This window comes from Symphodus melops (assembly GCF_947650265.1).
Source record: "Symphodus melops genome assembly, chromosome: 11".
In the NCBI taxonomy this organism is placed as follows: Eukaryota; Metazoa; Chordata; class Actinopteri; order Labriformes; family Labridae; genus Symphodus; species Symphodus melops.
The window spans coordinates 21080504-21108500 of NC_136701.1; the positions used below are offsets into that span (position 1 = coordinate 21080504).

The window sequence follows — 27997 nt, forward strand, 5'->3', positions numbered from 1 at the left end:
TGTAGTACAACTGTTTTAATTGCAAAAGGATACCGGTTAATACACTGAATGAAGCACTGAAACAAGCCACTGTGACATTGCAAATTACCACTAAAAAAGACATTGTAATTTCCAAGAAAAAGAATAAGTCATTCATTCGATCAGAAAGGCATACATATGAGAGAGAACAGGAGGGGAGCGTATTTACATCTTGATTAAGTGTCCTGTAACTCTACGAAAACAAAGCGTGTCGGAGGCCTCATCATTCAAGACGTTAAAAATGTTTTACAAACAGCTGTTAACAAAGAGCAAGCCTTCCATTCCCCGTTTAGTTTTTTTGTTTTTTATCAAAAGACGGTAATCTTAAAAAAAGGCACCACTGTAGGTGATGATTTCACACCACCCATCTTCCATGGTGGTGGGCCAGTTAACACAAGACAACAGTTTCTGTTAATGGTTTATATGCTGAATTAAGCTGCATTTAAATCAAGGAAACGAGAGGATTATTAGCATGAACGGTTATACAGAACTGATAGACAACAAATGGGGTTTTTTTGTACAAAATGGGCAGTAAAGTGAAGCGTCCCTGCTGTTGGATTGGCTGATATTATTAGCCGTGTTTGTGCTGCTGAGACAGCACTCCCTGCAGGAGAAACATTTACAGCACCGGGCAATTTTATGATTTTTGTCTTGGGCATTACAAGTATTGTTGAAAAAAATGTCTTATCCTGATCACTCCTAAGACCTACAACTTCCAGACTTTCTTCACATCATCACAATGGAATAATTAAATGGAGACTTCAATTTAAGTTCATTTCTTTTTATGCTATAGGGAATTCAAAATCCCTGCAAACAAAAACATCAGGCTAATTTCTAAATCCAAATGCATAGATTACGATCTAGAGGTTGCTACATGTGCAGCTTTTTTGTTTAGCACGTTAAGAAAATGAATTGCAGTCACGCATTAAATGCTGGCAAGTATTAAATTAAAGTGTCAGTCACCAGGGTGAACAATTATCTCCCTGCGTTGTGCTTCACTGACATCTGATTTAGTGATTCTCTGGCTGGATTCCCTGCACAAATCTGAAAAAAAAAACAAAAATGTTTACAGTAGATTTCCTGGACACACTACACAAGTTGTGATTATAGAGAAAGAAATGTGGCGGTTCAAAGTTGCACACAGAGGCTTGAAAAAAGTGTTCAGAGCTCATGTGAGCGAGATCAAACTAGAAAAAGAATCCTAGACAAGTACCCTTAGATATAAATTAATAGACTTTATAAAAATTTCAAACCCACACATAGATTTAGACAACCGTTGCGTTTCTGTCTCCCCTGTAACTGAGAACTACGCTGAGCCATGCAAAATAGAGGAGACATATCCCACTGCCTTTTTAGCGACCTGATAAACTCTAATGGCTTCTGATTAGCATGATTTCATTTGAATGCTGTTTTTGATCATTGAAAGTAAAATGCATAAATCTCCAAGTGAGCTCCTAAAGAACTTTACAACTGATACATTTACACCCATCTATAGTTCTAGGTTTAAAATCATACTTTGGCTTTGAGACCTTTATTTATTCATCTTAAATGTCACACTATAAAACATTGCTTAAAGGGGAATTATTGAAACAAGACCATGATAAAAACTGTATATTGGCTTTTTTTTAAAAATGGGTCCGATATTTTTCTTCCTTTGGTTGATTTTTTTATGCAAGTAAATCACTAACAACTTACTTGGTTTTTTTATGCACCTTAAGGTCCTTCGAATCAGCTTTTCACACTCCCAAAGTTTCGTTCTCAGTCATTTTTATCATGCACTGCAAATTGTGAAAAATCTATTACACACAGGGTAAACACCATGTGTAGCCTACTGTCTACTGTAGAGGATCAAAATAGAGGAAACACCAACATGGAGGATTCACTGAGGGTCATGTGGGATGTTATTTACTTGTGTCTGATTCGACAGGATAAATCCAAACTTTTGCCAACCATTAGGATTTGGAGGCCCCCCATCGTTAATGTGGTTTAAACGTTTCCTCTTATAGGTGGTTTTATAATCTCTCATATATTTATATATAAACTGTATATATTCAGCTGGGATCATGAATTCTCATTGTGGAGGCATTTTACTTCTGACCAATCATCCTCTTGAGTCAGGAGCGTCAGCCCACACATCCTCACCCTCTGCAGTGGGACTTCATTTTGGTTCTTCCTCTACTTTGACTGAACCCTGTTTCATGTTGAGCAAATGTTGGACAGACACTGTATGGACGTTATGGAAGAACATGAATGGACGTTGGGCTGAGATGCTATGATGGATAGCTATACACAGTATTTACAGCAGGTTAGAAGGACTTGATCTGGCGTTGAAACAGGAACCATTAGCTTTCACACCTTTAACCAAAGAGGGCAGGAGGACATGGAGAAACACCACGAATACAAGTGATACAAAAGTTAAGTGAGATCTGACTAACACCCCTAAAAGTATCCATTTGCTGCTTGGAATTCAGTGACTGAAACATTAAAGTCATAGTGCATCCTTTAAAAAAATGTTAGAGACCAAAGTGACAATTTTTTTTTATACTGTGAAATCTGCTGGTCAGTGAACAAGGTGCCCTTTTTGAGAACTTGTGGCTAACCTCCACATAGAAAGATATTCCTGAAACATAGTGAGCTGATAGTTGCAATGTGGTCAAAACTGACTTTTTAAAAAAGTGGTTTGTGTTATTCTCAAGCAGCAAATGGTGTCATAGCTGTGCTGGCTAAGGCCTTTTAAAAAAGAGACAAAGAGCGGTTCTCCTGGACAATGGGTGGCACTGTGAGTGGAGGTGGAAAGCAGCAGATGTATAAAAACTTCTGTTTTTTTCAGGCCAAATGGGAGGCAGGCTGCAGGATGAGAGTCTACATCGATTCCCCAATTGAATCATCGTCATCCAGAGATAGGGGCAAGTAGAGCTCCTGCAAAACACAGATAAGCAAAATCAAATGTGAAGTCACAGTTAGGTCTAAACCATGGTGAATTTGGAAACAAGAAGCACAGAAAGACTTAACGAAAGGACAGCATTTTTCAACTTACACAAAAATCAGGCACATCTTCCCTCAGCTCCTAAAAGCTGCAGCTCATGTTCCAAATACTAATTTAAAAGGAGGTTATACTCTTGTGATAGCTGTTCTCATCTGGCCCACTTTAAAAACCTTCTTTTTACCCAAAAAGCCCCAAATGGTAGGCACCAACATTTTATTTATTTATTTTAAAGGCGACTAAAATGCTTCTTCACCAGTCTACATCATTGTCCTCCCGGGATAAAAGCTGGCTTGTGGTACGAAACTATTTCAAAAGTAGTATGGGAGGTAGAGCCTTCAGTTCTTAAGCTCCTCTGTTCTCAGGCTCTCCTCATGTTTGGACCACAATCCTAGTTATGCAGCTTTAGATTTAGACTACCAGAGGTAACCTAAAGTGGCAACAACTGGTGTTAAAAAACAAAGATAGTGTGGCAGTGCAATCAGCTGCAGTTCCTCGAGTGTCCACTTGAGGGTGTCTCCAGACCTCAAGCGGACAACTAGCAGAGGATTACAAGCAAGATGGGCATGTTTTAGCAACCAAAGTATTTATTGGGCCTGCCTTGGTTCAAACTACTTGCATGCATCTCAATTAGCCAGAAGTTAGGAGGAGTCAGCATTTCCAATATGGCCAAACTATATAGTCTATTTCTATACTGAGCCCCTTTCTACACCTCCTTCTGCATCTCCCTGAACTCATTCATTTCCTGTTAATTGATGTATATCTACATCTTCGTATCATTACAAGCGACTTTCCTTGATAGTTTTCAAGTGCTTGTTCTCTGGTGTACTTTTGCTAGATCCCACTAAACAAAATTTCAAAAAGCATACTATATTTAAAGTTTCATGTGGACTTTGGTTTGTGGTTTTCCACTACAATAATAAAAATGTGACTGATTAGAAGATGACAGGTGAGGAGAGGGAGAGGTTGAAGTACCTTCTGCTTGTTGTTGAGGCCTGGGCTGTTGGGAGTGGAGGTGGGGGAATGCTGAGTGGAGAGCTGGCTGCTGGAGCCGGTCCCGTTGGCTGAGAGGAGAGAGGTAGGGGTAATGGACGAGGAGGAGGAAGATGAGGCGGAGGAGCGGGGCAGCAACAGGAGAAAAAGAGGGAAAAAAATTGTGGGGTTTAGAAAGAATACAGAGTTTTCTTTTCTTCGGCTCTGAAGAAAAGTCGTCCTGAACTGTGTCCTTGTTTGGCTGCAGTGTAGAGCGACGCCGAAGGTTTCTGTTTGTTAGGTGACATGTTATTCACTCACTCTGCAACCTACCATGTTGCTAGGATTCCTTCTCTTTTTGGGCATTGTGTTTATAGTGCAGGGAGAGGTGATGTAGTTGTGTGTGTGTGTAAAAGTGCTTTAAAAGAGGTTTTGTTTATTAGAGATGAAAAGGATTCTTAAGACTATGAGCCAGATGGTCAGTGTAAGTTTGAGCCAACGAGTGTGGAAAACACAACCCAGATAAAGAAACATTGTTAACAAACTTAATGCTGCTGGCCTCATTTAACCACTCAGACAGATAAACAGAAGTACCTATACACACTTAACGAGCTGTTTGAATACTTTGAAAAGACCTAAAAAAAAACAACACTATCTTGGATCCTAAAATCTAAAAATCTAAACATGAGTAGCTCCCCCCACACACTGAAAAGAGAGTGCAGCTGGTTTATTTAGAGAGCAAACATTCAGCTGCAGCAGAGGCAGCGCCTCCCTCTCTCTCACACACTGCCCAGGTCCTGCCTCTAGATTTCTACTACTGAGAGATTTATTCATCCTTTGTATATAGCACAATTCTAAAGTGACTTTTGAATGATAGATCACTGAGGTTTCAGTCCCAGGACCATGCCAAACACACTTCTCAGTGCATGCACCTCATTAAACCCAGTGAACCCCAAAAAGTTGGGATATTTTTAGAGTCCAGAGGCTGCAGCTAGAGACATGTTGACTGTGAAATACACAAAGAATGTCTGTCCGTGCATATCTATTGTTGAACTGTTGGCCAATAACAAGTCTCCACCGCAGCTCTTAACCAATCAGAGGCAGGAAAAATATGACAGATAGCAGAAGGGGTTCTTGTTTTTAATTCTATTATAAAATTCACATTGAGGTGTTTCAGCCAACACACATTTATAATAATATTGAAATAAAGTATGCTCTGTAAGATCACTAACTCTGTATAATCATCTGATCCATTTGTCAACTAAAATAATCTTTCTGTATTGATGGATTCTGCAGATCATAGTAATGTGACACTTACAATCATGGTAGGACAGATAACAAGAACTCCATGGATAAGCATACTGGTCTTTAATGGTCCCATGCACTTTAATATGTTTTGAAAACACTTAAACATGTCCCTAGATTGTCTATAAATCCCCAAGTGTGAAAAAAAGAGTGTATCCCCTCCGTCTTTTGCCTGCTTCACTTTTCAGAAAACGTGTGCTTAAACAGGTCGTTTGGACACTTTCCCTTTGTGACATCACAAAGGGTAGTAACTCAGGTGGGTGATAGGTGTTTCTTTTGTCCTCAGTCTGCCATGTTAGCAAAAACAGTAGAGCATGGTGCAAGAAAGCCAGAGCCTCCCAAACCCTTCCAGAGAGGGGCGTGGCCAGACACAGCTCATTTGCATTTAAAGCTACAGACATGGAAACAGCCTGTTCTGATCAGGGCTGAAATAGAGGGGTTTATAGGCAGGATTAAATATAGGATCAGAGTGGATTTATAACAAGAAACTTCACAGACATGTTTTTGGGAGCTTTGGGACTTATTTATTTGTGTTGAAAAGGAGAATAATATGTTACCTTTAAATGGCGTCTAATGTATGTTAAGTCGGTCCCGAAAGATTTAGTTGAGCTCCACATAGACTAAAAGCAATAGGTTTAAAGAATGAGCAGTTTAGCATAAATACTTGAAAATAATCCCCCATCCCTGGCACACACACAAAAAATAAAAACAAGGAGGATATATCCATAAAAAGAAAATCTCTGTTTGCACTAAATACTATTAAACCTGTTAATTATTGAAAATGCTCAACAGGATAGTTATGAGACTGATTTAGATTCTGACGCCATAAATAATTGATCTGATAGCTGATTCTGATTTTCATTTTAAATAATGGCCCCAACAGCCTCTTTAGCTGCCGTACAATCACAAATAAGAAGCAATACCTAAAAAACAATTTCTGTTATCACGCGGTCAAACAAAAACCTTCAAAGAACGTGACTCATACAATGTATCGCAACCCTAGTTATAATCTGACTGAGCATAAATCACACACGACCCCTCGACTTCAACCCCATTATCTCCCTGCTGACCTCTTTGGTGTCACAGAATTGTTTTATGTTTGACCCTTTACTGCCATCTATGCATGTAAAACCAGGCTTCTCCCCATTATTGATCAATCTTGATCTTGTTTTAGATCCTGAAGAAAGAAAAAAACAATCTCCTCTCCACCTTTCCCTCCAGATTAAGGTCAAACGTCAAGGTTAGCCACAGCCCAGCACTAACAGATCTTATTGAGATTTAGAGTTTCACAACACAACCCTAGAAGCTAATATTGTTCAACCTGTGGTTGTACGTTATGCTGCATTTGTGTTCACCTTTATTCCAGCAACCGTAATGATGTTAGTCAGTTCCAGCTGTCCTTTAAACAGAGAGTGTTATAAAATAGGTGAGATAGTAAGATGCTTACTTGATTCAGCAGGAGACTTGCTGCGTCTGATTGGACCGGGACTCTTTCCAGAACCACGTTGAGCTTTGGGTCCCTTCATCACCCTGCACTCTGTGAAGACAAGCACAAAGAAATCAGAACTGTTCCCCGAAAATCTTTTTCAGCACATTTGGTACCATGTTGTTCTTGCAAAGTTTATATTTCTTTCACTAAGCACAATGTTGTTGTATTTTATAACAGTATTGTTTGATTTTATATTATTGCTTTCTTTCTTTCTTTTAGCTAATGTACTGACATGTTCTTGATTGACAATAAACCTCCATGGATCAGCTCTCCGTGATGCCACAGGGCTTGTTGCGTGAAACCATGTTTGTTTGATTTGCTATCCTCTGGATTACGATCTTTTGAAAAATGATTCCGGCTGATAGTTGAAAGCCTGATCATAAATTATTATTATTATTTTTTTTTTTACTCAAGTCTGCTCGGTACTTGACGTGTTCATGACTGTATAAAACATGGACGTAGACTCAGTGACATCACCCTTTCGTTTCTGAAGAGGTGTTATGATGCACCATGCTGGCACTTTACAAATCTGAAATGCTGACTCCAACGAGCTGCCAATGACGGTTTAGCTGAATGCCAGACTGGCCTTCCTTTTCTATTAATGGTCAGATAAAATTTAATATTTGTGAATATTTGCTGTCCTTGTGGACTGAAAGAAAAGTAGGTTTGTAGAGATATGTTCTTGAGATTTTGTGCTGTTATAGATCTAATAGGAATCCATGCATTATATTCTGGGTCACTGTATTAATCAAGCTAGACAGACTCCAGACATTGCTTCTCCTCCCTCTGCTTCTCCCCCCCTCTGTTTGTACTGTCAGGCTCCCTCCCTGCTCTCCTCCTCCTTTTGATGCTAATTATACTATCTGTCCTCCCTCCATCTCCTGGGATCGCACCATGTCTGCCTTCTCTCTCTTAACCTTCACACACTGGTGGTTACGGACGCACATTCACACTATTGTTTGCAAGGTGTGTCACCATGGCTTTGACAGAGCTGCAGACTGGCAGCTTGTCGAGACTACTCAGTGGTCTCTGAATAGCCCTGAGTCTCTCTGCACACAGACTCCGTCTCAGCTTCCACTGATGCTGTCGCTGCATAAACAAGAGCTGCAGGTACATGTGTGCTCGTCTCTGTACGCACGTTCATCCGCAAAGTCTTGTGTTTATCATAAGGAGAGGGGAAATAACCACGAGGGATTTAAAGCTATTTTGGTCATTCTGCCAAACCAGGCATAAAAGACAGTTTCAGTATGAGTGAAAGCAAAGAGTAAATACATTTAACGATTATTCTCTGTGCAGATAAAAAGTATGGATGAACACTTCTTTGAACACGGTTTCTGATTTATTTTTTTTACATACTGTACGTTTGCATTGTAAGTTTTGTAACTCCTTGAAAGCAGAACAGATGTTAATATTACCAGTCATCTTTGTAGGGAGAAGGTCCTGAAGGATTGGACAGAAAATAATCCAGAGTGTAAAAAATCTACTTAAATACGTAATTATAGGGCTTTCACACCTTTTGATATTTTCACAAGGAGCAGCACGTTTGAACGCAAACAGCCGTATCTTATGCTCGAACTTAGCCCTCACTTTTTTCTGCAGCAAGTCCGAGTGAGCTGATGTGATAACGCAGCAGGTTATTATTCACCTTGGGAGGAGGGAGTGACAGTTATATCCTGTGACTGGAGTCAGTGCATAGACTGTATGCATGCGGCCGCTATGTTGTCCGTGCACAGCTGTTTTCTGTTCATCACTATGTTGTTCTCTGCTTTTTTGTTGATAGTTCATCTGTTGAACTACAAATTGATATGAAGGCAAATATTCTCATTGTAGCAGTTTAGAAGACTCTGCTGCTTCGTCCACTACGTATGCCCCTCCCGTCCTGTCTGACAGGGATAGTCTCCCGCTGTGAGGTGCATATGTGAACAGCCAGGTCAGGAGAATATCCGGAGCAGTCCTCCTGAAATTATTACTATTTGCTATTTACTATTTGCACTATTTGCTACTCTACAACGCACTACCTCACTTTTTAACTTAATCTGCACTCTGTTTATATTGTTACTACTTTAAATTTATCCACATACTACCTCCATGGTGAAATATTCACAAGTGCCTTGTCTGTCGATTGTCTGTCGTTCGTTATTTGTTGTCCCAAATGTCTTTAGTTAAGTTATTTGTTTTATAGTATCGTTTTTTAGTGCTCTTTTTATGCACTGCAGGTTTGCACTGGGGGTTGGGGGGGATTGCAATTTCATCTGTGCTGTATGTTTAACATGGAGCATATTTGACAAATAAACAACCTTGAACCTTGAACCTTATCGAGATATTTTGTGCATTTGTGAAAATGGCTTTAGAGAGCAACAAAAGCAGTCAAGCACGGAGAGGTGGCTTTACATGTCTGGTACGAGTAATTCTCTTTTTAACACATTCAGTTTTTGAATTTAAAAATTGGCAATTTTCACCCCGGCTTTAATATGGTTATGGTAAAGTTCACTGCTTGTCGAGAGAGAATGTCTAAGATTAATAAAATGTTGCTTCATTTCCAGGATAAATGACGGTGGCATGGTAAAATGACATGTTTGTTTTTAATAAACAACCATGAGGGATTTTTATCTATTTTGCATGTGAGTGAAATAAAAAGAATATTACATTTAAAGATCATCTCTAGCACAGACAAAAGGTAAACAAATTTCATTTCACAATACGTGTGGCTCATGGTTGTTTTTTTTTTTTTTTTTTTTTTTTTTTTAATAAATCAAACCCATCACTCATTTTATCTTCTTTATCGCGATAAGGCTTTAAAACCAACAGGATTTCAATATAAATCATCCAGAGTGTTCAGTGTGTAACCGTAATGTAATGTTCATTTGATGTATCACAGACTCTCTCTCTCTCTCTCTCTCTCTCTCTCTCCTCTGATCCACTCGGGCCAGCTCGCTGATGTCTGGATGCCGTTTCAGATTATTATAGCCTAAATCAAACAATTTACTTTCACTACAATGGAAGGAGTATGCAGGGAAAAAAAATAACCAGATCATTATAAATGAACAGACATCTCTGTCTGTACGACTTGACAATAAACTGGGGAGGAGAAGACATGAAGGGAACATAAAGACAGAATAGGAAAGACATTAATAAGATCCTGAATGATTGGAGGAGGGGGCATTAGGTGGAAGTGGGTTGTTAAAAATAGAGTTTCCAGTTCTGTGGGGAGCACAGAGACTCCATGAGAGAGGATTGGGGTTTTTACATTTTTCTCTCCTCTACTTCTCAGCAGTATCAGCACTCACATATCAACTGGCCTAAACCAGTCACCGGACAGATTAATGACTCCTGGTCCGCTCTACCTTTTTCTATCCCTGCTGCCTGCTGCTGATAACAGACTCCTCTCTTTGCCTCCATCTTTCTCTCTGCCTCAGGCTCACATACATCATGTTTCAGTCTATGTGAACATGTTCATGTTATATACACACACAACACCTTTGAGATACTTTAGTTTAATTATGAAGAGCAGGAACAGTGTTGAAAAACTTCGCAGCACTAATGCACCTGTGGAGTAAAGATTTACAGATAACTACGGTGTCCTGCCGGTGGAGTCAGGCTCACCGTTATCATCCAGGGAGAAGTCATCCTGGGCGTAGCGGAATTTTTCTGGTCCACAAGCGATGAAGACGTCGTCTTCACCGAAGAAATCCTGAAGGCAGGTCACCTGTGAGGTCACAAGAGAGAACACGTCAGACCCTTTCATAAACTAGAATCAGTCACAGGCATGCTAACAACGTCAGAAAGCTAACACACTCAAGTTCAGTGATTCCTTCAGTAAAAATCTGTGTTTTAACCCATGAAGGATCCTGTGGTGTCAAAAGATGTGCAGATAACGTGCGCAAATGTAAATAGTTTCCAGTTCTGTATTAAAACGACATGAACCCCAGGCTCGTGTGAAATCAGCTACTGTCTTGACTGTGTTTTTTCTGTCTGCCAGCCAAAGGATTTAGCCTTTGTGTTTAACTTGTCATGTTAACAGGCCTCCAGCTACAGTAGCTGCATGTAACAAAACAACACAAAGGGCACAAAAAAAACCAAACATGGAGTATAATGTTACACCTTTGCTGAACTGTTTAAGTAAATCAACTTCCTTCCTCAGGGTCTTTTCACTCTATAGCAGCTGTTGACACAATATGGCCTCAGTGGACAGATGTCTGCGGGATGCACCTCCTCCTCTGCTCTCCATTATACAGGCCTTGTTACCAGCTCAGGCACGCCTATTAAAGCCTTTTCAAACAGTAAGCACTGATTCCCCTCCTTTTTTTCATTCCCCCTGCAGATGAGATAATTTGTGTGAAAGCATCTCTGTCTCATTTACAGTTTGTCTGTCAGCACCAATTGAAATGAATTCTTCCTCTCAGGAAACATTGGATCAAGATACATTTACAGATTAAACTGGTGCACAAAAGACTCCAGTGCAGTCAATGTTATTTATATTGAGGCGAATAAAGTTCTATCATGGTAATTCTCACATGTAGCATGGTTAGACTTCTTTCACGTGGATCATTTTGGAGGTAGCTTTCTGCAAAACAACCAAAGACACTCACTTATTAAGACTTTCCGCTGTGTTCATGGGAGGGCTATCGCCTGAAAGTCCATCCCACGTTGGGATGTTTGCCAGAAAAGTCAAGATGCATCATGGTTTCCTTTGTGATACGCATCCAAACTATGAGCTGCAGATAATTTGGGACCACCGCACCCCAGCAGCTGCCATGTTGGTCCTCAGCCCTGCTAGACAAGCTAAAAGTGTGTGGTGGTGGTGGTGACACGCTGGCGAGGCATCCAACAGCTGTACCCTGTCTCTGCGTCCCACAAGATTCCCTGGATACAGGCCTGAAAGATCGGAGATGGTGCTCTGACTCCAGGGATCAGACAATAATTGGTTTTTCAGCCAGGGCTAACACACACTGCTAATTCAGTTTTTTTTCCCTCTGTCCATTATCAAGAGATTAGATACATGTAGCTTTCATTAGGTTTAACTGTTGTGAGCAACAAGGGCACCTTACAGTTAATCATAAGATGAAGGCATTAAGAGCGTTCTTGTTCCCACAAGACCGGCGGGTGGAGAGGAGGCGGTGGAAAATGGACTACAACAAGGCTGGAGTTTAAAGGCTAGTCCATGTTTTAATAGGTTTATGAAAAGAGCTGATTAAGGGGATAAAGTGTTTATCCAAATGACTGCTACTTTAATCTCTCCTAACAGAACCTGCGCTGGAAATGAAGACTCTTTCCTCTCTGCAGGTGTCTGTCTGTCGACATAGAAACTCATCCTGCCAGTCAGACTGCCGCTCAATATGCAATATTTAAATTCCTCCCACAGTGAAAGACATGGCAGGTTCGTTATGTCAAGGTTTACAAGTCCAGAAACAAAAAAAACACACCTGTTTGGTTTTCAGGACAACCATCCTCCTTAAGAGTCCTTAGACAAAACATTGAATCCTTTTAAGCAGTCCTACTAATCCTATTCCCTACAGGGGTCACTTAAGATCCACAGTCTGTTAAGTAACGGTGCCGGTCTGATCGTCTTCACATCTACAGGCCCACAAATAATGTATTATAGTACAAATGTCCAAGACACTACAAAACCTGCATGTACAGCCTTTTGACTCGCAATGTTATCATGCAGCATTTTTTCCCTCCCATGAGGGATGATTTAGTCCCTTTAAAGGTTCTGTGTCACTCAGTGAGTGTTGGCTCGTCTCCTCTCTGCATGTGACGGACACGTTGCTGACAACCGCTCTGTTTGAATGTGAACAGATCAAATGTAAAATGTCAGGGTCCCTTTCAAGTCTGCAGTGAGCCGGCTCGAGAACGTTTGGATGCAAGTTTTAAAAGGGCAATCAACTGCGTCATCCAGATCCGCCTGGCAACAACACATCCAACTTCAGGATGACCAGAACCCTGTCAAATTGAAGGTGGGAGGGGTTTCCTGAAAAACTGGCTCCTTCCAGACTCCAGGTGCCCACCACTCTCTGTCCCACCAAGCCCATCCCTAATCTGTGCCTCACCAGCTGTCAGGACCACATGACTCCACCACAAGACCACCACCACCAGCACCAGCAGCAGCTACGCAGGGATCCCCCGACTACAACTACTGAATTATTCAGAGTTCCTTTAGTCGGACTTCGGCCAATCAGGCCCAGGCTGTCATGAGGTCATGTAGTGTTGTGTAACTGTGAACTCTCTGCTAAGAAGAAGTTAGTGGACATGTTTGCAATTATTGAAAAGCTATAAGGAGAGTTGTTCAGCTGTTCTAGACTTTATTCATTAAATAAGTTATCTGAGACACAACAAAATAGAAATAGAGGTCGGACAAAATATCAAAATAAATCACCGTCCTGACTCCTGTGAATATTAAAATGTTTAAACCGACTTATTCACATCTGTTCATAATTTGGTCTGCATAGCAGAATCAATATCTGTAGTCTATAAGGTTTGATCAATGAACATTTGGTTTCTGTCGGATTTGTGTGAAGCAGCAGGAAACTCCTCCAAACAAAGCTCCTGCATCCTTTGTCTCTTACAAGCAGCTGCCTGCCTTCAGCTCATCCTGCCAGCAGCACAGTCAGAGTTCTTTCCAATGTACGGCCTCATCTCCGACTCTGCACAGCCATGTTAATTGATCTCTGACCAGATGCAAAGCTGTTACATGATGTTGCTGTTTTCACTCTGTCGTGATTCATGATCTGATTGGCTGAAAGGCTAACCCTCAGTGTGAATGAGGCAGCACATGGCCGTTCAGTAGAATCAAATTTAAACAATTACTCTGCTGGGAGATTACGGCAGATGAATTTACGTACGAATTGCGTTATCTTCTGCTTCCATACAAACTCTGCAGCAATTTCTGTACACAGTAAACGTGTTTTCTATATTTAAGCAGATCATCCTTGGAATAAAAGAGAAGGAATTCAACTAATAGTTACCAGCAAACAATAAATAAGTTAAGTTTGTTAGGTTCCATTAAATATTATATTGTGAAGTGAAGGATGACTGAGCTATGTGAGAGACAGTGAAGCCTAAAAAAAGATTTTAAAAAGGGCTGAAAAAGAGCCGGTAAAGACCGTGCTTTGCAGCCCATGGGGAAACTCCTACACAGTTTCTTTCACTGTAGGCAAACAGACCTGATCAATATCTGCTCTGCTGCACCTCACTGAGCAGAATATTCCTCCAAAACACAGTCTCCATTTTGCACCTTTCACCAGAGGGTGTCCACAGACAACACAAGGTAGGAAAAGAAGACACAACTAAAAGTGCTGTCAGGTTGTCTGTGTCTGTAACAACAGATCAGTTGATGGAAAGAAAACATTATATATCATTGAAAGAAAATACAAAAAAGGCTATTTCTTTAAAATCAAAGCTGTTACTATGGGAGATGTCCTGCACTGAGACGAACATCGCCATTGCAACTTGCCTCTTTGACCCGTCTCCGACCTTCATGCTCTGGCACAGTGTCTGTTTTTCGAGGTGCTCTGGGTGCATTTGGAGCACAGATGAGCCAGTCAGGCAGCGTTATATCTGCACAGTCATGGGGAGCAGCTGGTGTATGATGTTGTTTTAACCCCACCCCTCCCCAACTCAGAGGAAGCAGGCTTTCCATTTGTCTGACTGATGTGGCCTTAGCATTATTAAATCCTGCTTCCTCCTTTTTTCTCCCCCCTCAGGTCATGCTCACTTGTTGATGTGGTACAGGGGGGAGGGTGTGTGGGTGTGTGTGTGTGTGTGTGTGTGTGTGTGTGTGTGTGAGAGAGGATTTAAGCCCAGACGATACACTCATGTTTCCTCGAGATGCTTCACCATGAGGGACCACGCCCCTCTGTCAGCCTGATCGTGTGTCTCTGTTTAACAGTGTGTGTGTGTGAGTGTGGGGGTGTGTGGAGGTGTGTGTGTGTGTGCGTGTGTGTTTGTGTGGGGATGATATGTGGCTGCAGTGTTAAAGGCAGAGAGCAAGCAGGTAAGACCCTGTGTAAAGAGCACACTCAGCGTATTACAGCCATTGTCACACTCTGAATCCATCACGGCAGAGCTTATTGCCATGACAACTGCTTCTGCAGCATGGCAAGGGGCAGGCAGACTGTGAGAGTGCTGATAACGGAAGGAAAAAGCAGGATTTTGTTCCCTATTATGGATGATTTGAGTCGCTTAGAAGCCCTGAATCCACCCCTGTATCTATAGCCGATTGTTCAAATTATTTCTGTCAATGAGTTTTTAACTTTTATAGCAAACTGGAATCTTTTGTTCTCCGACAATAACAGTGTGACCTTGTGCCTGAAGCATCCACTTCTTTCTTTAGTTGCTCTCTGTCGGCACATTGAAAAAAACACAAGACTCCATTGACAGCCTCTTATCTAACCCAGGTCAGAATAATAGGCACTCAAATCCATTAAAGAGCCTGCATGTCTGCAGCAGACTCATCAAGACAATTTAAAAGGACAAATCACACATCACCACCTACAACATATTCCACACATGACATTTGGATTCAACTGTTAGACGAAGAATCTTCCCAAAGCGTGATCCAGAAAATCAAGCATTAGATCTTTAATGCAAATCAGACCTATTTCCCTCTGCAGACGCCTCTAACAAAAAGAAATTATACAAAATGGCTGCCAGCAATTAAATAAACTCTGATTTAAAGTGGACTTTAGAAGCAGTCAGAGCAACACATACATAGGGAGTAATTATTACCATCGGTGGAAACAAAATGATCCTAATTTGCTCTTAAAATGGAAAATGCCTCCTGAATCGACTGGCCCCACCCTTCCCCGATTGAAGTGAAAAGCAGCAGCATTTGAAGGGAAAATGGGAGTGATTTTGTTCACAACACTGACAAAGAGAAGAGGCAGGCTGTCTTTACAGTCGACAAAGCGCTACAGAAAAAAAAGGGACATTTAACATCAGCATGTGCAAAAACACTGAAAAAGCAAACCTGGAAAACATCACAGAGCCAATACTTAAAAACTATACATTCAATAATCCGCTGTGATTATAAATTAAAGAAAACAAAGGTAATAAAAACCCTGACGTGATGAATTTAATAACCAAACGGATTATATGGATAGTAAACTCTCACACCCACTACAGGATGTGGTTTTCTGACAGACCGGTCCACACCAGCTGGGCTCTCTTTGTGCCTGGGATGTGGTCTCCTAGCAACCAGTCCCAGCAGCTATCGCAATGGAATGGGAAGAGGAGGATCGGTGCAGAGTGAGGGAGGGGCGGGCACTGCATCAATATTACTTCTACCACCATATCACCTCCACCACAGAGCATCTGCAGTGTGCCTGCACACAAAGGCCCCGCAATAACGCATGCAACGATTGCCACTCTTCTGTGCACTGTAATGCAATGCAACAGCGAGTCCCCAGAGCATAAGATCAGAGGACACTAATCATGGGGTAATTAATCTGTATCCAGAGTGATGACAAAATAATCAATATGATCTTATTTGGGAAGGCAGCCATATGGTGGATATTGGATTTATTTAGGTGTAACACATTAATAAAAATGCATGCATGGGCATAAAGATCCTCAGTAAAGAATAAAATAAAACGTAACCAAAGAGATGACATTTAAAAAAAAATAGATATATCCATGCTAAGAACATTATTCCGAGCAAGTGTTTCTGTAGGAAAACCAGTCTAAGACCTGAGGCAGCCAGACTGCATCCCTGAGAGGGAGAATTAAAATCAAATTCCCCCATCCATCATCTCAGCACCCCTCCCCTCCTCCAAGACACGTGTGATTCAGGCCATTTTAATTCAGGGGGGGCGGGGGTGGGACTGAAGAAGCCCAACAGGGTACGATCCGTGGCCCATCTGTAATGAATAATACAGAATAAAAATGTCCCCACAGGAGAATTAGTGAACACTTAAGCATATCAAAGAGAGGACTGAGAAACAGATGTCCGTGTTCAAATCCACACGTGCTTTCACGCCCGCTCCACGTCCAAGCCTCTGTTAATTACACTGTGATTCAAAACAGTGAGGGAAGCACAAGTATCTGATCTACACACACAGTTACAGGTGTGAGAACTGAGATTTATCAAGAAAAATGCTTGATCAGTACAAGGCCTGCACCAGGGACAGCTGGTACAGTATATATGGGATCGCATAGATGAGAACTGTATTCTTCAGATAACCTATAACAGATTGTTTAACCATTCAATAGTCACAAGAAAACAACTCATTATGGGACCACTTTTTACAGCCCACTAACTGTAGCATCCTCTTTCATTCATATAGTGTGAATGAGTGACAGGTGTTAGGGCACATCCACTTGTTTTGGGCTCAAGTTTATTTAGTCCACAAGCCACCGACTTTGCTGCAGTGACAGGACTGTAGCATACAGACTGAAGAAATGCTAACTTAAGGATCTCTAAGCTTAAGAATCAATCTATATGCTTAACATTCCTCATTAAAATAGATGGTTAAAGTAAATTCTGAGATTGTGATGTTTTATCAGCCCATTAACAGCAATTTCTATTATGTGTTAACATCAAGCCAACAAACCTAATTGTATATCTTGACCCACAAAGGCCCGGAAAAATAAGAATATGTGACACGGGACAACATACCCTGCATTGGCCCAAAGTTATCTGTGGTTAGCTGATAGCTAGCTTAAACTTAGTCCATGAAAATGGTGTTACATCATGGCTATTATACTTGGGTGTGTTTATTTTAAACCACTTTGTAATCATCTTTTTTGTTATGAAAAGGTGACTACCTACTTCTAGTGGCTGCGGTCATCCCTCAAACTTTCTCTGATGGAGCATGATCATGAATTAAACATCCTCCCTTTTAGCTTCGCCACTGTGTTAAGTAAACAAAAGTCTGCCCAAGGGAGATAATGTTAGGCAAGATTTATTCATGTGTTGTTCTTCATATGGATGGATTGATGAGCTGTCAACATTTTAGTGCTTTACTATTGGCTGAATTAATCGCTGTGAGCAAATAATATTCTACATATTACCTTTGTGCAGTACACAGATCCCATGGTAATCATTTACTAGAGTAGGCCAACTAGAGTGTTTTCAGTGACACCATGGAATAAACCAACATCCCTGTTTGCATATCAACCTTCAGTATAGTTCAGATTAAAATCTGCTTTTTATTGTCTCAAAATCTTAACATGTAAATATTTACATCTGGCCTTTTAGAGAGGCCCGTCGCTACAGATGGACAGGCATTGCATTCCATCTGTTTTTTGGAAAACCTTAAAACAACACTGGACAGAAGTCAGAGAATAAAGAGAGAAGAGAACAATCTCGAAATCTCTTGCATGTAAATAAAAGGAATTCTCTGTTAGCTGACTTTAACAGCTGGCAAAAAGGGATGTTTGTCTTATCAGTTACAGTATTTTTTTTAATATTTATTTTTGGGCATTTGATGCCTTCATAGAAAGCACAGTGGATATAGTCAGAGACCAAGGGTGAGAGTGACTTAGGAATAACATGCGGGAGACGAGCCACAGGTCAGATTCCAAAAGGGTTGCCCTCTGTACATGTGGCATTCGCACTAACCACTAGGCTACTTGCAGCCAACTCTTTCACAGTCTTATGTTAACGTCTGATAAGTAATAATAGACCATAGAAGGTCTATTAATTTCTTTCTTACTTAATAACACACAAGATTGGTCAGTGGTACGAATACACTTGTTCCTCTATTTTGGAGCTTCTGTTTTATAACCAAGAAATGTGTACGTTTTAAAAAAGGGATTCATGCAGATGTTCCAGTGTCATTCATAGATTGAACGTCATATACACAGCAATGACGAGGATCTGATTTGGTCTTTTGTCAAGTATTAGACCTGAGGAATCTCGTCCAACTAAAAGCGACAGTGTCCTAGTTGACATTTGTTCCTCCAGATGTTGACTCAAATACTCTCTGCTTCATTAAAACACCCAAGTGCCCAATCCCAGGAAGAATCACAACAATGATTAAACACAACAATACAGGGCTTGGCCTTTTTGTTCACTACCATAAAGACAGAACATCCCAGGACTTTGATTCTTTTCAGTCACAGATGAACTCAGAAATTACCACTGACCTAAAAAGTAACCTGACAACAAAGGCTGGTGGACAGGAGGATCCTAATGACAGGAGAGTAGGTTGCTTCACACTGAAAGTCAGATAAAGAGGGCATACAATAATAGTCATTGTGTACACAGGCTGTTCTCATGGAGACTCACGGTTCTCATGAGCTTGCGTGTCATCTCTGACCGAGTATAGTGATGGACAATGACTTTTTTTTTTCTCGGTTACAATCAAAGTAAACATTTCAGTTTCCTGTTTTACTTTGATCCTGATACCTGATGGGATGTGGGTAGATGTATGAATGTCCATCTGTGTTCAATCCTGACCACAAATGTTCCTATTGTGTTGTTTTGTTTACTTACTGCTGTACCACTTTGCATGCCAGAGAGCCTTACAACAGACAGAGTTGTCCATTAACCAAAGAAGACAGTCCAAAACACTGCAGGCTTCGGTGCATTTAGTGGAGATGAAAAAGGTGGAGAATTTTCAATGTGCATTTAAAGGTTAGACATACCTGCTTGCCATCGAGCGTGTAGATCCTCTTGACCACGCCACTTTCAAGTTTAATGGCCTCTGTGATGTCGGTGAGCACCTGCTCAAAGGAGTGTGCCGTTTTCTTATTGAGCAGGACGCGCACAGCCTTGCGTGGCTTCACACCGCTGCGCATCACCGTCACCAGCTTGGGTCGAACAAAGTCCTTGGTCTCTCTGTTTTCACCGGCAGCCTTGGCAGCCAAGGATTGCATGTTCTTCTGGCTCGCTGAGGCCTTTACATTCACAGACCAGTTTGGGTTGACGTTCTTTGTGTAGTCGACCTTCTTGTAGAAGTTCTCCGATGCACACACGTAGCTTTCCCCTGTGAAGACAAAGAGAAGTGGGTTAGTGTGTTGTAACACACTTAGCTTTGATACCAGGGAGTCCCAGAGGTGTCTATAGAAAACATCTGAACCTGCCAAGCTCAAATACAGACCATCTCCAATTTCCTTTACCATTGATTGATTGTTACAGATTGATACAGCAACCAGTTTGCATTCATGTGAAATGTGTTTATTTTGAGTGGTTTGGAAAAATCAATGAAGTAGTGTGTAAAATTTTTGTTAACAAGGAAATCGCTGAGTCACTTTTTGATTCTTGTGATGTTGTTCAGGATTGCATGTCGCTGCTTGGTATTCAAGAAATACAAATAAGAGCTTCAACTTCGAGCTATCCCCTGAGACCACCTAAGGGATCAGTGTAACAATACTTAAAGCACCCACTGAGAATAAGTGCAGTACTGTCAAGTTACATCCTCAACCATTAAAGATTCATTGTGTTTGGATTTTAAAGCATGTTTCCCTTGGCTTGGTTTGACTTACACTGTATCAGCTATCCTCAGAGAGGGCTGGTATTCTGAAAGACTTCCTTGTTGGACATTAATGGAGGGCTCAAGCCTTTTAAGGATAATCTTTAACCATTTCTCTCAGTCTGTCAGAGTGTTAAAATATTCTACTGCCTCCCCCCAAAATGCACCTTCACAAAACTGGCTCATCTACCTTCCAAGTCTCAAATTAATCTTCCATTTTCACGACCTCCAGTCTTTACAGCAGACTGTGCTGCTCTGGCTCAGACAGGGAGATAATTTAAAGTCAAAATTATCAAGGAGGTCTAGGGAGGGAGGGAAAGTGAAATTTGAACAATAGGGGAATCCATAAGGCAACAATTAGGCCAAATGTGGAGAATTACGGCAAAGACAAAGGCACAAAAACGGGATAACAGTGCGCAGGAGATGGAGCAATTAATTATATCCTGCAAAAGAAAGCACAATGAATCCCCCCCACCACCACCCACAGTGCTGACTGTGCTGCTCCATCTTTACTGCACACACACATACATGCATGTAGAACAGCACAAAAGGACACACACACACACACACACACACACACACACACACACACACACACACACACACACACACACACACACACACACACATGCAGGCGCAACTCCTATCTTCCCTAAGCAGCTCAGAAAGCAGAGCTAATGATCTAATTTTGACAAAAAATTAAGCTGCAGTTTATCTTCTGGCTTCACCCCAAGTTCACCTTCTTCAACTCAACCCACTTTAGTAGAAGTACCTTGTGGTGGACCAAGAAAAACGGGGTCTAAACCAAGGTCAGCATCAATGCTACTAAACTAATTTCTCATAGAAACACTCCCTCCACTTCTTTGATAAACGATTTATATTGCTGAATCTTGGCAAAGATTTAACTGAAAAATGGTTTTCCTCAGGCAGATAAACGCGTCTCATCTTCTTTGGTGCCAAATAAAAACTACTTCATTTGATTTAAACCAAAAAAAAAAAAAGATTCCAAATCATCTTTGGCAACTTTTACAACATGACTCTGAAAGCACATTAATCACTTCTGATCAGCTTACTGATGCCAAATGTAGACTGCAGCAGACACAACAGGCATGATGGCAGCTGCTCATGAAGCGGTCCATCATTTGTACCACTGAAGCTTTCAGACACACAGACGAACTGATGAGTAACAGTGTGGAATATGTGGTAATACACCGTGAGAGTTTAATCAGTTCACCTGAAATTGAAATACAAAAAAAGCGCCATTTAAAAACTGGAATTTACATTCACAAATATAATACTATAGACACTGATGGAGAGGTTTGATGGTAAAAAAAAAAAAAAAACCTTGATCACAAGTCAAGGCTGACTCAAATATTAGATGCACATGTTCTCTATAATACAACCATTCATCCAGGCTGCAGCAAGCTGACATCACAGCTCTGTACGAAGGAGTAGGAGTCTAAAGCATAGAAGAAACAAGAAATGTCTCATACAACCTAAAATGGTAGACTGCTGCAGCATATCCATTATTCACCTTTTAAAAACAGTTGATGTTTATGCAAATGATGCCATGTTAGTAAATCTAACTTGTATAGTTTTAAGCTTTCTTGTTAAAAACAAAAATGTGACAAGATTTGCTTTTTTATCTTAATAACAAATAAAATGTGGACAAAGCAGCCCGTCACATCAAAAGCAGAAACATCATGCGAAAAGATTACAGGAGTCCAGACAATGAAGATACAACTTCTTAGAACTGGAAAAATTGCCATCTGAATCTTTTCAGCACAGAAACTGACCTGAACCTGCTGATTGTTTTTGGCATTACAGCTATGAGTGTCTCAATTAGACTTTCAGCTCAGCTTGGGAACAAAGAACAGTGTTCAATGCATCCTGGTACTTAAACTGCTTACCTTCCTCCAGCTCATCCAAGGTGCAGATCTTCTGTGAGCCGTCAATGGTGAAGATGAAGCGGACACCTTGTGGTAGGTTGATGTGGTCAGAAAGCGAGCGTGTGAGGTCAGCCAGGAGCGAGTCAAAGGTGCGAAACCGGTCATTGGCCACCGCATACACAATGCCCTTGAAGTAGCGGTCTCCGTTGCGGTAGAAACGCACCTTTTTGGCCTTCTTCTCGTTGGTGAGGGCCTGCAGAGTGCGTGTGCGGTAGAAGCTGCAGTGGGCGCTGTGAGTAGGGCTGGGGAGTCCATTCATGCGCCCACCCCTCGGGGTGCGGGTTGACTTGTCTCGCTCGTCAAAGTGTCCAAAGTCTAGCTCCATGATGACTGACAGCTGTGATGGTTGTGACAGATGTGTGGTGGTGGTGACCGGCTCTGGAGAGTCTACGAACAGGAAGAAAACAGTGTGTAAACTATTGCAAAGTCACATCCTGTAATCTGCTGATAACCAACAAGAACAATCTGTTTTACATTTTCCGGCTCACTCCAAAATGATGACCAAGACAATCTGCTTTATAACAGACAGGTAGAAGGTAGCCAATGGACAAATGATGTGCTCTTTCTGTATAGTTTATTGGCTATTTAGCGATCAGATGTATGTCTTCACTGCAACATGAGTCATCTAAACACTCTCAGCTACTTTTTCCTTCCCTACCAAGTCGGAATTTGATGTGAAACTACTGTTACTAATCATGAGTATTAGATCAAACACAGAGACGTGGTGAATGATGTCATTGTAAGCAGAAGACATCTGAAGTCTGTTATTTAGACATGGGAACTGACCTGTGTAAATCTACAGTGATGTAATGATATCGTCTGCATACAAGAGAACAATGAAGGTAACCCATAATGGTTTTTAGTGAGACCAAAGAACTGGTTTTGATTATCCTTCTTCAAACAAATGATGGCCACTTCAAAGAGCGCTGTGCTTGAATACCTGGATTCATGATTAATGCATACTTATTGTGTGTTCAATATCACTGTACCTCAATCCTTTGTTTTATTTAAAAAGCTTGAAAACCCACAATTAATATTTATCTTTAAACAGCACTTGGTGCTAAACTCTTAAGAGTACTAATGTCAAACAAGTTCCCACATTTCAAAAATCACAAATGTAGACTGAGGGATTCAATGTCATAGATTAACACATTTCAAATTCGTAGGGATAAGATAAACATGGCTAACACAGTCAAAATATATGGCAAACCTTCATTTGTTTTTTCTCTCTTTAAGGGACAGTCTGGCTTTAAATAACAGTATAATCCAATGTCCTATCTGCTTTGGTTGTATTTAGCATGGAGCACACCCATGTGAAGTCTCCGTCTCCCGCCTACATTCACCTGTGAGCAGTTTAACTTGCTCAGATGAATCAGTAATTGGCACATGGTTGCTAAAGAAGATCAAGGAAACAGATCTAAATGAACCGCTGATAATAATAACTGGTAACAGGTTGAAAGTGGGTCTAGACATCCGAGTGGACATTTTCAACAACCAACTGATGACAGTAACATACAAGCAACATTTCTTCAGCAATTTTGTTTCAGTGATTAAAACTGGACGGGTTGATGCGCTCAGATTAATCTTATCATCGTGTGTTTTTGGCCCAAAATGATGTCATTTGTATCGTATCATGAATATTTGTTTTAGTTTGAGGCACTATAATCTTAAAGATGGAGACAGGTGTGTGGACAACCCAGGAGAGAGTTGGGTGATATCCAAAGTGTACATTGCGCCTATGTTTCATAAACTACAAGAGAAAAGATGTGAATTATAAAAAAAATTAAAAAAAATTAATTTGAAGTCTTTAATTCATATTTAAGTAAGGATACATTTTATTGATCCCCCAATGGGGGAAATTCGATTAAACTGTTAAGAAAGAGTGATATTAAATTGGTTCTTAAAGTCCATCTTTCATCACTTGACAACTGAATATGAAGCGTAGTTGAAGCTTTATCGGGTAAAACAAATAGTCACCTTGTTTTTTGTCCTCATTTGGGATTTAAATGTTACAGGAGATTCCAGTACTTCCTGCTGCTTAGAAATTATGCTAACGATGCATCTGCTCAGCTAATAAACAATAAACCACTTATGCTACAAGGATGGATTGGCCAAAGGATGGAGCAGCCTTTCCGTTCGAGGACTAGTCTCTTCCTGTGAACTTCCCCATGACCACAATCAGTCTTAAAAAGCCACAAAAACTCATTTAACCATATCCTTCAAACTGAACACTGATTGGCTCACATTAAAGAAGCTATCTGTGTCCTGTTGCACTGACATAATCTAATTTTAAATATAAAGCTCTTTCTTAGAGAGTGGCTCAATTTCTATCCATTTAATTTTGCATGTTTATCTGTTTAGCAGTTGGCCAAATGAAGAGCAAAGCCTTTAAAACCTTTGACAACTGCCCACTGAGCATACAGGCTTTCACAATATTGACTCTCAGGTCACTGAAGGTCTCATATCCAAGTTACGACAATATGTGTTTCAAGATCTTTAACTTTCTATTATATTCATAATAACATACTGGACCAGAAGACTTTGCACCATTGTGTTGCAAATTTCAGCAGAAACCTTCAATGGAGAAGTGCATCCACTTGGAGAAGGACAACATTTATTATGTTCGTCTATCAATTTTAAATGAGAGCACAATTTGGATTTTCTATCAGTTGCAAATACTCTGAAGACTGAAACTCAAATGTCTCAAGAGTGTGTAGGCTGCAAAATGAATCATTTTTATTTCCTTATATAGAACTGATTGGATAAGTGGATTAACAATCTAATAAAGAGAAGACATACTTGCAACGACCTAACAACAGATGAATCGCTTCAATTGCTTTTCCAGCAAACATTTCCACCACCCTCAGAATGTGTCAATGTCAAGGCTTGTTCCTTCTCTCTTTCATATAGAAACATAAACTTGAGTCTCTTAAGTTTTTTGAGATCTGGGTCAAACATGAAGAAATTAGGAGATGTCAGCTCGGACTTTGTTTGCATTTTGTTGTGATATTGCCCAAATTTATCAATTGGCCAATGGATTAAACGATAGATGAGAAATGCTCCTGTCTTTGAATGCTGAAAGAGTATTTTACTGAGATAATAATTTCAAACATATAATGCATGATTGATTGTAACAATTATCTCCTGTGAAACTTGTAATGCCAGTTTTACCCTAAATTAACCAATAAATAAGAAAGGGTTCATTCGAGTATTTCCCCTTTTTCTTCTTCACTGTTTAAGGCCCTTCATGGTGCACACTCATACATTCATAATACTGTATGGAGGACCACATTGACAAACAGATGCTATTCAAATGGAATAGAAAGAACCATGCTGCTGCCGCCACCCATCCATGTGGCCAGGCCCCTCCAATCCCTTGCTAACCCCTGGCTGTGCTGCTGACTTGGGTTTTATGACAGGCATATACACACGCACACACACACAGTGACAGGGGTGGGACTTGAGTGGGATGGGTGCTCCTCAGCTGACAAAGGCCAGGTTTCAAGCCCATCTGCCGCACTAATGGGCAGAGCTAACAGTCACCCTTCCCCAGTGGAGCATCAACTAGGACGGTCCATTGTCTAAAACAGGGGGCCTGCATTCAGAGTGACATCACCATTTACTGCTCCTCATTCTGCTGCAGCCCCAGAAAGTAGATCTTCCAAAAGATCTGAGGACCCTACCTCAGCAGTTCAGGCTTAAAATACATGACATGTAGCTTTACATTATTATCACACATCTTTATGGTTCATCATACTCTGTAGACTTTGCCAATGTTTAAAAAGGAGCAGCAGAGACACATGTATTGGTTTAACAAAAAAAAGAAGAGCGTCTTCTGTTCTGACTATTAAGAAGCACTGCAGTGAAATTATTCAGCATCACTGACATTTCTTACCGGCTCTGTGTTCCTGAGCCACCCACACAACAGCCCGATGATTACACACTCCTGACTAACCAGCACCACATTGTGACCACCAGTCATCCTTATCAGAGCCAATCCACACCGATAAAACAGACAAACCATGCAGTCAGTTTTTTAAATTACACTAAGAAAAGGAGTAAAAAAAAAAAATTAAAAAAAAGTTTCAGGGAGCAACACATCTCATGTATGATGAATGAATGCGACCACATGGCATTGCAGTGGCAGAAAATGCAAGTTTGTCTTTAAGGAAAAACAGGCCGGTTGTGCGCACACCTTCTAACAATCCACCTGCTCAAATCTGAAAACCTAAAATAATCTCCTCCAAACATTTACAAAGTACAATGTCACCTTTACTTGCCCAGACAAGATCTAAACTACGATAAATCAAATCCTCCTATAATTAGTATTAAGTGTGTGGATAATCTCATTTAGAAGCGGACTCACCTGCGTCGCTGCTTGCGGAGTGAAGGGAGTGTGTGTGCGTGTGTGGGTGTGTGTGCTAGAGAGGGGGAGTGTATGTGAATGTGTGAGTCTATGCTGCAGGATAGCGGCACGCCGTCTCTCCCCTTGCCTTTGTCTGCTTGCTTCAGTCTGAGAGCCGAGCCACTGCCTTCCCTCGTTGGAGGAACCACTGGGTCCTAAAGCCAACGAGCACCGGACCCGCCCACTGCGCGTGGAGATAGTACTACCTACAGCAGTGCATGAAGGGCAGGAGTGGAGCTGCTATCAGCCTCACCCAAAGTATAAAACAGTGATCCCCAAAACCAAGCTGTTATTCAGGGAAGTTGGTGAAAGAGATGGGGATTAAAAAGATATGAAAGGAAGAGAGCCAAAACTGCAGTTCCTCAAGTGTCCACTTGAGGCTGACTCCAAAAAAACTAAATTCCCACTTTGGCCCTTATTGAAATATTCAATTTAACAGCAGAAATAAACAGCTTTCCAGCATGGTACAAAATTGTGGGGGTGGATTTATCAAGGCTAAGAATTATACATAATAAGGGATGTGGCTGATTTGACTGACAGGTGGGCACCAACAACAGGGCTTGAAGTGCTGTCTGTTCTTCCAAGTCGTCTGTGCCCAAGTTTTCCCACAAATGAAATTCTCCAGTTATCATATGTAGACTATATTACGACACTAGTTATAAGGTACACTGTGCCATTGCCACATACTGTACCTGGCTTGTTCAGTTATTGGGTCATGAGTTGTAAGTCTACAAGCTTTCCTTAGTTTCTGTTTTGTTAATATAAATAAACAGCTAAGATTTGTAATTATCACAGAATAAATTCTATGGGACTTAAAATATCTATTAAGACAGCTAATGAATAAATAGAAAAAATGGCCACTTGTTGATACTAAAAACCAACATAGGTGCAGCTGGCATCCCAAACTTGGGTGATGCCATGGTTGATATGTGCATTATGAATGCAGTCCATGGTCAAGAGGTGAAAGAAAATGTTCGGCTCTTACTCTCTTTGTGATGGTCCGTGGATTGTGTTGTTTTATCATCCTGAAAGATTGTGGCTTTTCACATGTGTGCTTAACAGTCAACTGAGTCCCTTTGAGACAAACCAGTTTGATGCACTCGGTCTGGTGGAGTTCTTTGTGGGCAGAAGATAAAAGCTTCAATGCCACACTGCTTTAGTCTGACCTTCCTTTCTGCTCCCCTTAAAAGAGTTTGTCTTTTCCAGGGATCCACATCCAAACTGCTTTAACTCTGGAAGTCAACACGTTTATACAAGTGGCACATTATCCTACTTTTTTTTTATTAGCTTCAAAGACCAGAGTATCAAAGAAAATATACTGCATTCTTTGTTAAATCCTACCTTTTTAAAAAGCACTCTGTAGGCTTGAGCTTAATGATAAAAGGAATCACAACAAGACAACCAATCTCCAAGGACAAATGTCAGTGGTTGATTTTGCGAGGACATGTGTGTAGTTATGTG

General features: G+C 40.8%; 1 protein-coding gene across 1 annotated transcript; it reads right to left on the reverse strand.

Moving 5' to 3' along the window:
* LOC306831682 (neuronal migration protein doublecortin-like) lies at nt 1-26673 on the reverse strand. The gene is made up of 7 exons (XM_079355890.1): nt 26498-26673; nt 22093-22518; nt 19356-19696; nt 10371-10473; nt 6726-6815; nt 3977-4065; nt 1-2937 (listed from the first exon to the last, which is right to left on the reverse strand). Exons 2-7 carry the CDS (start codon nt 22454-22456, stop codon nt 2881-2883), a joined length of 1044 nt encoding a protein of 347 aa, XP_079212016.1. The 5' UTR covers nt 22457-22518; nt 26498-26673; the 3' UTR covers nt 1-2880.
* Between the last annotated feature and the right edge of the window lie 1324 nt (nt 26674-27997).

Coding starts and splice junctions, on each gene's coding strand:
- LOC306831682 (XM_079355890.1), bottom strand. CDS start 22,456: ATGGAGCTAGACTTTGGACACTTTGACGAGCGAGACAAGTCAACCCGC. Junction 10,474..19,355: donor ACACGCTCGATGGCAAGCAG/GTATGTCTAACC, acceptor GTGACCTCACAG/GTGACCTGCCTTCAGGATTT. Junction 6,816..10,370: donor CTTCTCCCTGGATGATAACG/GTGAGCCTGACT, acceptor TTGTCTTCACAG/AGTGCAGGGTGATGAAGGGA.